Source organism: Natrix helvetica (assembly GCF_964273705.1).
Source record: "Natrix helvetica genome assembly, chromosome: 7".
In the NCBI taxonomy this organism is placed as follows: Eukaryota; Metazoa; Chordata; class Lepidosauria; order Squamata; family Natricidae; genus Natrix; species Natrix helvetica.
The window spans coordinates 8,043,383-8,056,070 of NC_138558.1; the positions used below are offsets into that span (position 1 = coordinate 8,043,383).

At 47.6% G+C, this 12,688-nt stretch overlaps 1 protein-coding gene across 1 annotated transcript; it reads left to right on the top strand.

Annotated features, from left to right (window-relative positions):
* Positions 1 to 3: 3 nt before the first annotated feature.
* On the top strand, positions 4 to 11,674 carry LOC309395781 (serine/threonine-protein phosphatase with EF-hands 2-like; the record flags this gene model as incomplete). Its single annotated transcript, XM_081960314.1, has 6 exons — positions 4 to 78; positions 1,507 to 1,652; positions 5,065 to 5,171; positions 7,678 to 7,847; positions 9,271 to 9,358; positions 11,384 to 11,674. The coding sequence occupies 6 exons, from the start codon at positions 4 to 6 to the stop codon at positions 11,566 to 11,568; spliced, it is 771 nt and encodes a 256-aa protein (XP_081816440.1). The 3' UTR covers positions 11,569 to 11,674.
* Between the last annotated feature and the right edge of the window lie 1,014 nt (positions 11,675 to 12,688).

Genomic DNA, 12,688 nt, shown 5'->3' on the forward strand with positions numbered 1-12,688 from the left:
CAGATGGTCCATGAGAAGCCGTGTCAAGGACAGGTGAAGGAATACAAGCTGCAGACTGGGACCGTTTCCCCAGACAGGGCAAACCATATACTTTGGGTGGGAAAACTTCAGATCCAGCTTTGCTGCTTCTCTAAGCCCTTGGCTTTAGTTAAATTTAATTTAATTTTTTAATTTAATTAGCACTTCTAGACCGCCCCCTCTCCCAAAAGGGACTCGGGGCGGTGTACAGTCCATATCAAAAACATCATACATAATAACAATTAAAAATTGTTAAAAAGTATACCTTTTAGCTAATCATGGGCCTAAAAGTCTTTCTTTTCTAACTGGCCAAGCTGGGACAGTTGACACATTTCTTTCTAGGACCTCAGCATATGTTCTGTACATATCAACTCACTAAGCAACCTGTTGTAAGTTAACAAGTACCTGTAGAAATAAAAAAAGGGGCACAGTGGCTCAGTGGCTAAGACGCTGAGCTTGTCAATCAGAAAGGTTGGCAGTTTGGGGGTTTGAATCCCTAGCGCTGCCTAATGGAGTGAGCTCCTGCTACTTGTCCCAGCTTCTGCCAACCTAGCAGTTCGAAAGCATGTAAAAATGCAAGTAGAAAAAAAGGGGCCATCTTTGGTGGGAAGGTAACCGTTCCTTACGCCTTCGGTGTTTAGTCATGCCAGCCACATGACCATGGAGATGTCTTCAGACAGCAGCTGGCTCTTCGGCTTTGAAATGGAGAGGAGCACCGCCCCCTAGAGTTTGTAGCAACTATCACATCTGTGCGATGGGAACCTTTACTTTTACCTATATAAATAAAAACATGGGTTGTATAATCAATGTGGACCCCAACTCAGTAAAACTCTGCAGGCTGACCCATTTCTTCTGGTAGCAACTCACCAGCAGATTTAAACACCATGTGGTCCAACCATTGTAGTCAATGGGCGTTTTTTTGCCAGGAAATGGAACCAAATGCCAAAAGTTATAAATTGCAGGACACTGTGGTGACACTTCCTTTCTGTGCTGATTACATGCAATTTTTGCCTTCGAGATTTGTGAAAATCTGTGCAAACAATGCACAAATGTGGATTAAGGTAAAGGTTTCCTCCGGCCAGTTGTGTGTCTGATTCTAGTAGGCAGTGCTCACCTCTGTTTCTTGTTCAAGGAGGTTTTGTCCGATGACACTTCATGGCCAGCATAACTATATGCCGAGGCACACGGAACAATTTCCCCAGCGAAGTGGTACCTATTTCTCTCTCGCATTTGCATGCTTCTGAACTGCTAGATGGGCAGGAGCAGGAGCAAGGAACGCGAGCTCACTCTGCCGTGCGGCGCTGGGGTCTCGAACCGGCGCTGTCAGCTTCCCAGATGACAAACTCAGCATCTTTAACCGCTGAGCTTCGCGCCCCGACAAATGTGGATTAAAGCAAAGCAAAGGTGAACCTGTGGTTTTTGCAGACTTTGACGTGGGGGACCTGAACACTGCTCTAAATCTGTTGTCCTCTGTTTTGTCTTGACAAGGTCATCACCATATTTTCGGCTTCCAACTATTATTCAGAGGGGAGTAACCGGGGTGCCTACATCAAAATGGGACCTGACCTCATCCCTCATTTTGTCCAGTTTCAAGCCACCAAAGGAGTAATCCGCCAAATGAATGTCACTCAAAGGTCAGCCAGCATTGCGGAGAGTTGTTGTAGCCCAACCGCTGTTGAAAGGATTGAGAAGAGGGTTACAAACCAGCAAGCCATAAGTTGGCCTTGAAATGTAATACAGTTAAGGTCAGAGTTCCAAGTAGTAGACCCATGGCAACCAAAACTCTGAGGCAGATGAATTCCTCAAAGAATACCTTTATTAGATATATCATATTGGCACAGATCAGGTGAAAACGACTCTGAAGTTTCCTGCGGTTTTCACCTATTAAAAGTAAACGTTTCCCTTCAACCCCAAACAATCGCTCACATGGTCCAATCGTGACGCTGCCTGGTTGCCTGGCGACATCGCTCCTCTCTCCTCGGGCCAGGAGGGAGAATGCCCTTGGTTCCCAAGTATTTTATTTTGGCTACAAAACCCCAGCTATCTCTAATCCCTTCAGATCCAGAGTGGCAACACTGAAACCAGTCGTGCGCGGGCGTGCCACACCCATAACGCTTTGCACGCAACCCCAGTGCGCATGCACACACGACCAGTGCTCCTCCCCATTTTTGGCGTGCTTTTTTAGCCCTCCCCAGGCTCCAGAGGTTTTATAGGAGCCTGAGGAGGGCGAAAACAGCCACCCTCAACACCCCCCCCCCCCGAGGCCCTCCGGAGGCTTCAGGACCATCCCTGAAGCCTCCGGAGCGGGAAAAAATGGCCCTATGGGCAAACTGAAAATTCGGCAACGGACTTCCAGTTTGCTCATATGGCCGTTTTATGCCCTCCGGAGCCTTCAGGAGGCTTCCCTGAAGGCTCTGGAGGGCAAAAAATGACACTACGAGCAAACCGGAAGTCACCGTTCCTGAACTTCCGGTTTGCCCATAGGGCTGTTTTTTTGCGCTCCGTAGGCTTCAGGGAAGCTCCTGAAGTCTCCAGAAGGTGAAAAATGGCCTCAAAAGAAGGTCGAAATCAGCTGACAGGGCAAGCCTTGTGTGCCCTGACAAATAGTTCCACGGGCCACCTGTGGCACGCGTGCCATAGGTTCGCCATCACGGATTTAGGCCATATATATTATGAACTTTCTCTTGTCCAATGTTCTTCAGATGTTATTACATTGGCTGAGGAATCAGAGGTGATATTCAGCTGGCTTAGACCGGTTCACCCAAACCGATAACGGAAATTGTGGCCCCGGCTCTATGCTGTCCTGTTTAGGCACATTTTTGAGGCCTGGCGCATGCATGGAAGGCACACGCATGAGCAAATCACGTGCCCAGAATGCAGGATGCATGCATGAAAGGGACGTGTGCACCCGCGAAGCAAGTGGGTGCACACGTGGCAAACCGGTGGTAACGACATGTGAAACCCACCGCTGGCTGAGGATCATGGGTTAGGAAGCCCAATCCAGTAAAGCAGAAATATAGGTTGTCCTGGACTTATGACCATACCTTAGGCTAGAATTATAGCCATAGCTGGTTGTTATGGATGTCATCAAGTAATCGTGCCCGATTTTACACCCGTTTTTGGTGGCAGTTGCTAAGCGAACACGACCGTCGTAAAGTAAACATTGCGGCCATTAAATAAGGCTATTGTTTGCAATGGGCTTTTTTTTGGGGGGGGGGCTGGAAACTGGAAGTAAACACTGGTTTCCAGCAAGAAAAAAATGTAAGTCGCAGGATTGCAGGACATTGCAAACAATCGTAAATGCAGTCCTGTGGCTAAGCATCCAAAATGTGATCACATGATGGTGGGGCAAGGGTCTGTCCCAAATCCAGGTTTTAAATGCTTTTTGGTATTTAACTAAATGAGGATATTTGTAGCTCAGGGTTGAAATTAGGGTCCTTGGTATTCTGTAAGCTTGGTGTGTTTCCTTGCAGACATTTCATTACCCAGCTAGATAACATGATGAGTGCTAGTAGGGGAGAGCAAATCCATGGCCTACTGGATTTGCACTGATGATGTTACCTAGTTTGGGTGATCTGCAAGAAAACCACCAAGCTCAGAGAGCACCAAGAATCCCTTTTAGGACTACCTGCACCGGTGGGCTACTGGGGATTTGCACGGGTTCGGGCGATCCTCTGGCCAAGATTCTGCACGGTTCGACGAACCCCCAAATCCCACTCCTGACTGGCCCTCCCTGCAACTCCCCTCCCAGGAGTCTCCACGCGGCCGTTCGTCATGCCAGGTAAGTGCAGGGCTCACGCGGAGGCTCGGGGAGGGGTGTGTGTTAATGGGCCTAGTGGAGGTCCCGGAAGTCTGGAAACAATGTCAGGTACTGAGGATTTAATAGCTGCCAACTGATGTAAGGTTGTAAGCTGTAATTTGTAAGCTGATGCAGTGAGGATGATGCAAAGAGGTGTCTCTCTCTATATAGGTGGCCATTAGAGGGCGTTTCTCTCTCTCTCTCTCATTGTGTATCTCATTTCTCTCCTTGTGTCCGAGCTGAGTGGTAAGGGATTCTATCTACCACATGTATGTCTGTATATATTTGTATATAAACCACTATTAATGGTCTAAAGTCTCTGAGTGCTGTGTTTTGCTCCTGGGTTTATTATAACAGTCACGCTGCCAAAACTCTGACAGGTTATGGGCCCAGTCCAGGGAGAGTGCTAGAGTGACTAGAGCGCTTAGAGAGGGGAGTAACCCAGTGTGATCTTACACCAGAGTAAGGGGTTTAAATCGTGGTTAGCAGGCAGCATGTCCTCCGTCGGTGTAATGGGTGGAGGTTTCCTGGTGTCTCGGCTAAATGAGACAAACTATCTCTCCTGGAGTGTGAAGACGGAGATGTACCTGCGAAGGGAGGAGTTGTGGACGATTGTTACTAACCAGGCGTCCGGAACCCGGGAGAAGAAGTTTTTGCCCTTCCAGCAGCTTGAGGAAAGCCTCCGGAGCTTGGGGAGGGCTAAAAACACCCATCCGCCCCACCGTGGTGCAGGAGGCTGAGTAGGCCACACCCACCATGGCCACGCCCAGCAACGGGGCAGCAAAACCACTGCTTCAATTTTGAAGCCCACCCCTGGGACTAAGTGACCAGCAGTAAGTCGAGAACTATCTGTAGAGAAAATTAAATGATAATTTAAGCCAGGGGTGTCCAAACTTGGGAACTTTAAGACTTGTGGACTTCAACTCCCAGAATTCCCGCTGGGGAATTCTGGGAGTTGAAGTCCACAAGTCTTAAAGTTCCCAAGTTTGGACACCCCTGATTTAAGCAAAGGAAACGTTATTTTAAAAAAAAAAGGAATTCCACAATCCAGCTGATTTATCCCAGTGAACAAAGGACGATTCTCTTCTGTCATCCGTCTCTCATTTCATTTCATTCATTTCATTTATTAGATTTATAAACCGCCCCCTTTCCCCGAGCCAAAGCCAGTCATCCCAGAAAGGGCACAGACTGAATGTTTTTGTTCTCCTGCGATTTTATGTGTCAGAAATGTTCTTTTTCTCTCCCAGGATCAGCCGAGTGGAGGAGTCGGCGTATCAAATTTTAAAGGAGCAATTGTTTGCTAACAGGTCCGAACTCATCGCAGTGTTCCGCGGCTACGATAAGAAGAACACAGGTAAGGCTAACAAAAGAGACACTTTCCCCCCCCCCCCCCCCATCCCCAGGGAATGAACATGGTGAGAAAGTCGAGAGGAGATCTCTGCCCATAAAAACTGGAGAGAGTTTTGATGGCACCATGATAGCAATATAATTAGCACTTAAACTTACCGCATTTTTTGGACTATAAGATGCACCAGAGTATAAGATGCACCAAGATTTTGAAGAGGTACATTTTTTAAAAAAGGTTTTGCACTCTGCAGACCTCCCAAATCCACATGCAGAGAGTTTGAGAGGCCTGCAAAGTGCTCCTGGGGGCTGGGGGGGGGGGCAAAAATGAGCAACAAACAGCCAGTTTATCGCAAAGACGGCCCATTTTTTGCCTTCCCCAACCCTCAGGAGCACTTTGCAGGCTTCCCAAAGCCTATGCACGTCCATTTTTGCAAAGGGGGTTTCGGGAGGCCAAAAATGCTCCGTTCAGTGTATAAGACGCACCTGGATTTTCACCCTCTTTTTTTGGGGGAAAAAGGTGCGTCTTATACTCCGAAAAATACGGTATATACCGCTTGATACAGGACTGAGTGGTTTACAGAGTCAGCCCATTGGGTGGGCTTCAAAAATTGCAGCCATGGGTTCGCTGCCCTCTTGCTGGGTGGGCGCAGTCATGGTGGGCATGGCCTAGTTGGCCTCCTGCACCACGGCAGGGGTGGTGGTTGTGATTTTTCGCCCTCCCCAGGCTCCAGAGGCTTTCCTTGAACCTCCAGGAGGGCAAAAACTGCTTCTTCCGGGCTCTGGAAAGAGGCTCATTTCTAGACTTCCAGAACCTCCGGGAGGCCCGTTTTGCCCCCTCCCCAAGCCTCCGTGAAGACCCTGCACTTACCTGGCATGATGAACGGGCCGCATGGAGTCTCCTGGGAGAGGCGGGGTGGAGTGGGAGGGGCAGAGTGGGGTGGGTGTGGCCAGCCAGGGGTGGCGTTTGGGGGTCTGCTGAACTGGACAGATTCCTAGCTAGAGGATCGCCCGAACTTGTGCGAACCCGCAGCAGCCCACCCCTGGTTCTGACACAGCTCCCCAAACACGACAAACGCTCTGTATTTAAATCAATGATTCCTTTATTAGAAGCGCCAGCAGCCCCGGCAAAATGTTTCTCTCTCGCCGCAGGATGACAAGTCCGTCCGTCTGGAAGATGAATAGTTCTCTGCCACATCTATTCATCTCCGTCCCCTGCCTTTTATCCCCAGAGCTTGGGTGGGGCTTCACTAGCGGTGGTGGCTCTTCTCTCCCAAGAACTGGCCCATAGATTTCCACTGCTCTCCTCTCCTCTGCTGCATCTATTCATCTCCACCCCCTGCCTTTTATCCCCAGAGCTTGGGTGGGGCTTCACTAGCAGTGGTGGCTCTTCTGTCCCAAGGACCGGCCCATAGATTTCCACTGCTCTCCTCTCCTCTGGCGCATCTATTCATCTCTGCCCCCTGCCTTTTATCCCCAGAGCTTGGGTGGGGCCTCACTAGCAGCGGTGGCTCTTCTGTCCCAAGGACTGGCCCATAGATTTCCACTGCTCTCCTCTCCTCTGCTGCATCTATTCATCTCTGCCCCCTGCCTTTTATCCCCCGAGCTTGGGTGGGGCCTCACTAGCAGCGGTGGCTCTTCTGTCCCAAGGACCGGCCCATAGATTTCCACTGCTCTCCTCAGCCAGCTGACCAGCTGAATTCACCCTTTTTTAAAGCCATTTTTCGCCCTCCCCAGGCTCGAGGTTTTATAGGAGACTGAGGAGGGCGAAAAGAGCCTCCCACCACCACCAGAGGCTTCAGGAGCTTCCCTTAAGCCTCCGGAGCACAAAAAAACGGCCCTATCGGCAAACCGGAAGTTCGGGAACGGACTTCCGGTTTGCTCGTACATCCGTTTTTAGTCCTCTGAAGGTCCCTTGAAGCCTCCGGAGGGCCTCTGGGTGGGGGGAGGCTGTTTTTGCCCTCCCCTGGCTTCTATAAAGCCTCTGGATCCTGGGGAGGTCGAAAAAAGCATGCAAAAAATGGGGGGAGCACTTCTCATGCACGCATGCGCACTGGGGGGGGGTGTCTCGCACGTTGCATTATGGGTGTGGCACGCCACTGCATGACCCCCCTGCGCTCTCCCCTTTATGGCACGCGAGCCAAAAAAGGTTCACCATCACTGGTGTAGGGTCTCCTGCTTGGGTGGGGGGTTGGACTAGATGACTTATAAGTTCCCTTCCAACTCTGTTAATATGTAACCAGGCAGATTTACAACTGTTAGAGGTATCCTGCAGTCATGTGGCATTTTACAATGGTTTTGCTGGAAACAGAGTTACTTTTGGTTTTCGGCAAAACTGATTCACTTTACGACTGCCACACTCCCTTAGCAGCCCTGCTACTTAAAAACCACCAATTTCCCACAGAATAACCCCCAAAACCAGGATCCATTATGGTCCTAACTCAAGGACTACCGTACCTATAACGTTGGTCCTTCGCCGAGTCATTCTGAAACGATGTATTTTTGTGTTCTCCCAGGCCTCATCACTGTAAACGACTGGGCAAAGGGCATCGAGTCGGTTCTCCAGCTGGGACTGCCATGGCGGGTGCTGAGGCCACATCTGATATTGCAACTGATCAATGGAAAAGTGGACTATAAGATGTGGCTCAGAGACATCGTGACGGAAGAGAAATCTTCAACCCAAGAGGTAGTGCACTAGCCTCGAGCCGTGATGGCAAACCTATGGCAGGCGTGCCACAGGTAGCACACGGAGCCATATCCATGGGCACGCGAGCTCAGCTCCACCGTGCATGCGCGCACCAGCCAGCTGATTTTCGGGCCTTTTGGGCCTACCAGGAAACAGGCTGTTTTCGGCCTCTGGTAGGACTCCAGGAGGGTGGGGAAGGCCGTTTCTGCCCTCCCCAGGCTCCTAGAGAGGGTCTGGAGCCTGGGGAGGGTGAAAAATGAGTCCACTGTGCCATCGCGTGGCAAAAGCAAGGGGGAGGACGGTGGAGCTCGCTGTCGCATGCGCAGGGGGAGAGCACATAGAATTATGGGAGTGGGCACGTGCACACATGACTCCCCGCACTCCCCCCGCTTTTGGCACGCGATGGCAAAAAGGTTAGCCATCCTTGGGCTAGAGAGTACTTGGGAATGAAGAAAACCAGCATCATGCATCAATGCTCATGTTCTCCTTCTGCACATACGCAAGGAAAACCAAAGGTACCGGTACCGATTAGGTGAAACGTAGCTCAATAGCAGTGAGTGTGAGAGGGATCTTGGAATCCTAGTGGACAACCATTTAAATAGGAGCCAGCCGTGTGTTGCAACAGCTCCCCAAAAGCCAATACAATCCTAGGCTGCATTAACAGAGAGATAGAATCATGGATCACGGATGAAGTATTAATACCGCTTTATAAAGACTTAGTAAGGCCACACCTGGAAGACTGCATCCAGCTTTGGTCACCACCATATAAAAAAGATGTTGAGACTCTAGAAAGAGTGCAGAGAAGAGCAAGAAGACTGATCAGGGGTCTGGAGGCTAAAACATGAAGAACGGTTACAGGAATTGGGTAAATCTAGTCTAGTGAATAAAGACAGATTAGGGGCGACGTGTTAACAGTGTTACGATATTTGAGGGGCTGCCAGAAAGAAAAGAGGGTCAACCTATTTTCCAAAGCACCAGAGGCAAGACAAGAAACAATAGATGGAAACTAAACCAAGAGGGAAGCAACCTAGAACCAAGGAGAAATGTCATTTCGGTGAAAACAGCTAGTGGAACGGCCCTTCAGAAGTTGTGGGTCCTCTATCATTGGAGGCTTTTAAGAAGACAGACATTTATCTGAATTGGCAGAAGGTCTCCTGCTTGAGCAGAGGGTTCGACTAGACGACCTTTAAGGTCCCTTCCTGCTGTGTTATTCTGTTATTCCTTCTTTTTCTCTTTCCCTTCCTGAAATTTCTTGCCAACTATGGAATTTGGCAACCAGTGAGGCTAAAGAACTAGCATTCCGTAGACGTACACAAGGCATAAATACAGTTTCAAGGTCCTATCTTCATCCTGTTAAGCATATTGGACTATTTCAAGCCATGTTTTGAAAACAGGTGTTTTTTTTGTGTGTTCTTCCTTTCAGCGTCTTCAGTCGAGTTTGCTAGAAAGCATTTATCGAAACTTATCCAATCTGGAAACGATCTTCAGCCTGATTGACACCGATTGTTCAGGTAAATGCCTTTTTTATTATTTGCCAATTTCCTTTTTTTTAATAGCCAAAGTGATCATTGTAGTCTAGAAAGGGCAGAGCTTAAGTGTTTTGGTTTTAAATGCCCTGGGGAAGGTACAGGAGTATTAACTTTTAACTTTTATATTTTACAATACACCGGCAGAGGCAAGAACAACGAGGTGGCTGATTTGAGAAGGAAAACTAAATAACCAGGAGTCTGTAGAGATTCTCAGTCATCCAGATCATGGTTGATCCAAAGGTGCTTTTTTTCAGGAGGCAACTGGACTTGTTTGTCTTTGAAGATGTTTCGCTTCTCATCCAAGAAGCTTCTTCGGCTCTGACTGGATGGTGGGGAATGGAAGGATTGAGATTCCTTGCAGACAGCTGGTCCTTTGCGTCCTTTTAGAGCTGTGATGGCAAAGCTATGTTGCAGGCACACAAGCCATCGGCCCAGTTCAATTCCACAATGCATGTGTGCACACCTGCCAGCCACAGGTCATGCGTAGGGAACATGCAGGAAATGCCCGCACATGCGCAGGGTCCATGTGCATGCATGGGGGGTGGGGTGGAGTGCGCCCCCCGCACCCTTTTTTGATCCCAGGAGGCTTCAGGGAGGCCTGCTAGTCCGAAAACGGGCTGGGGGGGAGGTGCAGTGCTGCACACATGCGCAGGGGCCAGGGTACGTGGGAGGACATCGCACGCTCATTGCATTATGGATGAGGGCACGCGACAACAGAAAGGTTAGCCATCCCTGTTTTAGAGGGTCATTGAGGCTTATCTGTCTCCTTGGGGTCAGCTGAGTAGTCCTCCTGGTTCTTACTTATAGCCTGCCATTTTTTCCTCTGGAAATCCCCACCCCTTCCAAAAGGTGTCCGTTCCAAATTGTATAGCTAAAAAGCCTGTAGAGACTCTGAGTCATCCAGGTGATGGTTCTTTTACCAGCTGTGTGCAGGGAATATAAATCCTTCCATTCTCCACTGCTTGGATGAGAAGCAAAATGTCTTCAAAAGAAAACGAAAAACAAACGAGTCCAGTTGCCTCCTGAAAAAAGCACCTTTGGGATAAGGTGGTACCTGGCTCAATAGTAGCAACTGTGAAAGGGATCTTGGAGTCCTAGTGGACAATCACTTAAATAGGAGCCAGCCGGGTGCAGCAGCTGCCAAAAAAGCCAACACAGTTCTAGGCTGCATCAACAGAGGGAGAGAATCAAGATCACGTGAAGGGTGAATGCCACTTTATAATGCCTTGGTAAGGCCACACTTGGAATACGGCGTTCAGTTTTGGTCGCCACGATGTAGAAAAGATGTGGAGACTCTAGAAAGAGTGCAGAGAAGAGCAACAAAGAGGATTAGGGGACTGGAGTCTAAAACATATGAAGAACGGTTGCAGGAACTGGGTATGTTTAGCTTAAGAGAAAGAAGGACTAGGGGAGACATGATAGCAGTATTCCAATATCTCAGGGGTTGCCACAAAGAAGAGGGAGTCAAACTAATTCTCCAAAGCACCTGAGGGTAGAACAAGAAGCAATGGGTGGAAACTAATCAAGGAGAGAAGCAACTTAGAACTGAGGAGAAACTTCCTGACAGTGAGAACAATTAATCAGTGGAACAGAAGTTGCCTCCAGAAGTTGTGAATGCCCCAACACTGGAAGTCTTTAAGAAGATGTTGGATAGCCATTTGTCTGAAACGGTATAGGGTTTCCTGCCTAGGCAGGGGGCCATTGGACTAGGAGGCCTCCAAGGCCCCTTCCAACTCTGCTATTGTATTGAATTGTATTCAAAAATAACCAGGGGTTTCTTGAGTTATGGTTTCAATGATAGTTTCTTACATAAAAAGAGGAACAGGATGACCACAAAGGGCAGCTGCAATCTCAGAATCAAGACTCTTTTTAGAGAACCAAGTAAATCTAAAAAGCGGCAGTCCTTTTTAAAAAATCACATAAGTGGAGACAAGTGCTATTGCTGTTATTTCTGATTTCCACCCCCCACCCCCCCAAAAATTAGTATTCTTTGCTCCCCTCCTGCAGGGTTTATTTGTCTCGACGAGTTCCATCAAATGTGGAAGCTGTTCAGTTCCCACATGAATATTAATATCTCCGATGAAAACATCAGCGATTTGGCCCGCAGCATTGATTTCAACAAGGATGGGAAAATCGACTTCAACGAATTCCTCGAGGCTTTCCGCTTGGTCAAACAACCAGCTTCCGGGTGAAAACCGAAGCCGCCGTCAGCTGGGCTGGTGGGGCAAAACTTTTGTCGCCTCAAAACAAGGTTTCTCATTCTGTACTCATCTTTTACTCCAAAATCTGCCTCTGAACGAACCCCAAATTGTGAATTATTTAGTGCTACCAATGGAGCCATTTTTACTTTTCAGGAAAAAAAAAATCTGGAAAATTTTTTCCCTCAGTAACTTTGAAGCATTGAAGCTTTTTTTTTTTAATAGTGCTTGAGAAAATTCAAACGCTTCTGATCAAAGCTGCATTGCTTTTAATATCTTTACTCCATTTTAAAGCATAATACAAATAAAGTTTTATCAATTGTATCCAATGACCGGACGTTTCCCTTTTTTTGTTACAGTTTCAACATGGGTCTAATTTAAAAAAATATTTATGTGATCACTGCAAAATTTGGCTGATTAAGACATTAGCAAAAGAAAAGTTTACATTTAAGTCTTACACAATCATGTCTAATCCAAAATCAAATCTTTTGTTTCAAGACTATTTCATTTACGTTTTGATTTGTCAAGAGTTCCAGATTTTTCCAAAATCGCTATAGTGCAGTTATTTTTCAAAACCACTGTGTACAGGCGTTAACATAGAATAGTAGAAATGGGTTCTAACCATCCTTGCCCATCTAAATTTCAAAAATACAGGGGTTTTCATTCCAGTCTTAAGTATAGGTTCCAATCTTCAATATTCATTAACTTAAGTCTTCTTTCTCTTTAGTCTCCTCTTGGATCTTACATTTTTAACAGGTTACTAAATTAAAGGAGACCCAATTAATCTCTCATCATCCATCCATGTTCTTCCCGTAGGAAAAAAAATACTATCTATTGCTGTTGACCAAAATCATTTTGGCAAATGAGTAACGATCAGAAAAATTTTCTACAAACGTGCTGTCAAGCAGATGCGGTCACTTTGGAGAATACCACAGCAATGCTGAGTTGATTTTGCTCTAAGTATTTGTAAGACCTTGGGGGGCGGGAGGGGGGGGGATAACATGGGGATTTATTTGCCTGTAGCTGCCCAAGTACAGGGTTCTAGTAATTGCCTTAAAACTGCATCTACTGACCAATTGTCACATTTTCAGAAGCTACAAATGGAAAACATCAG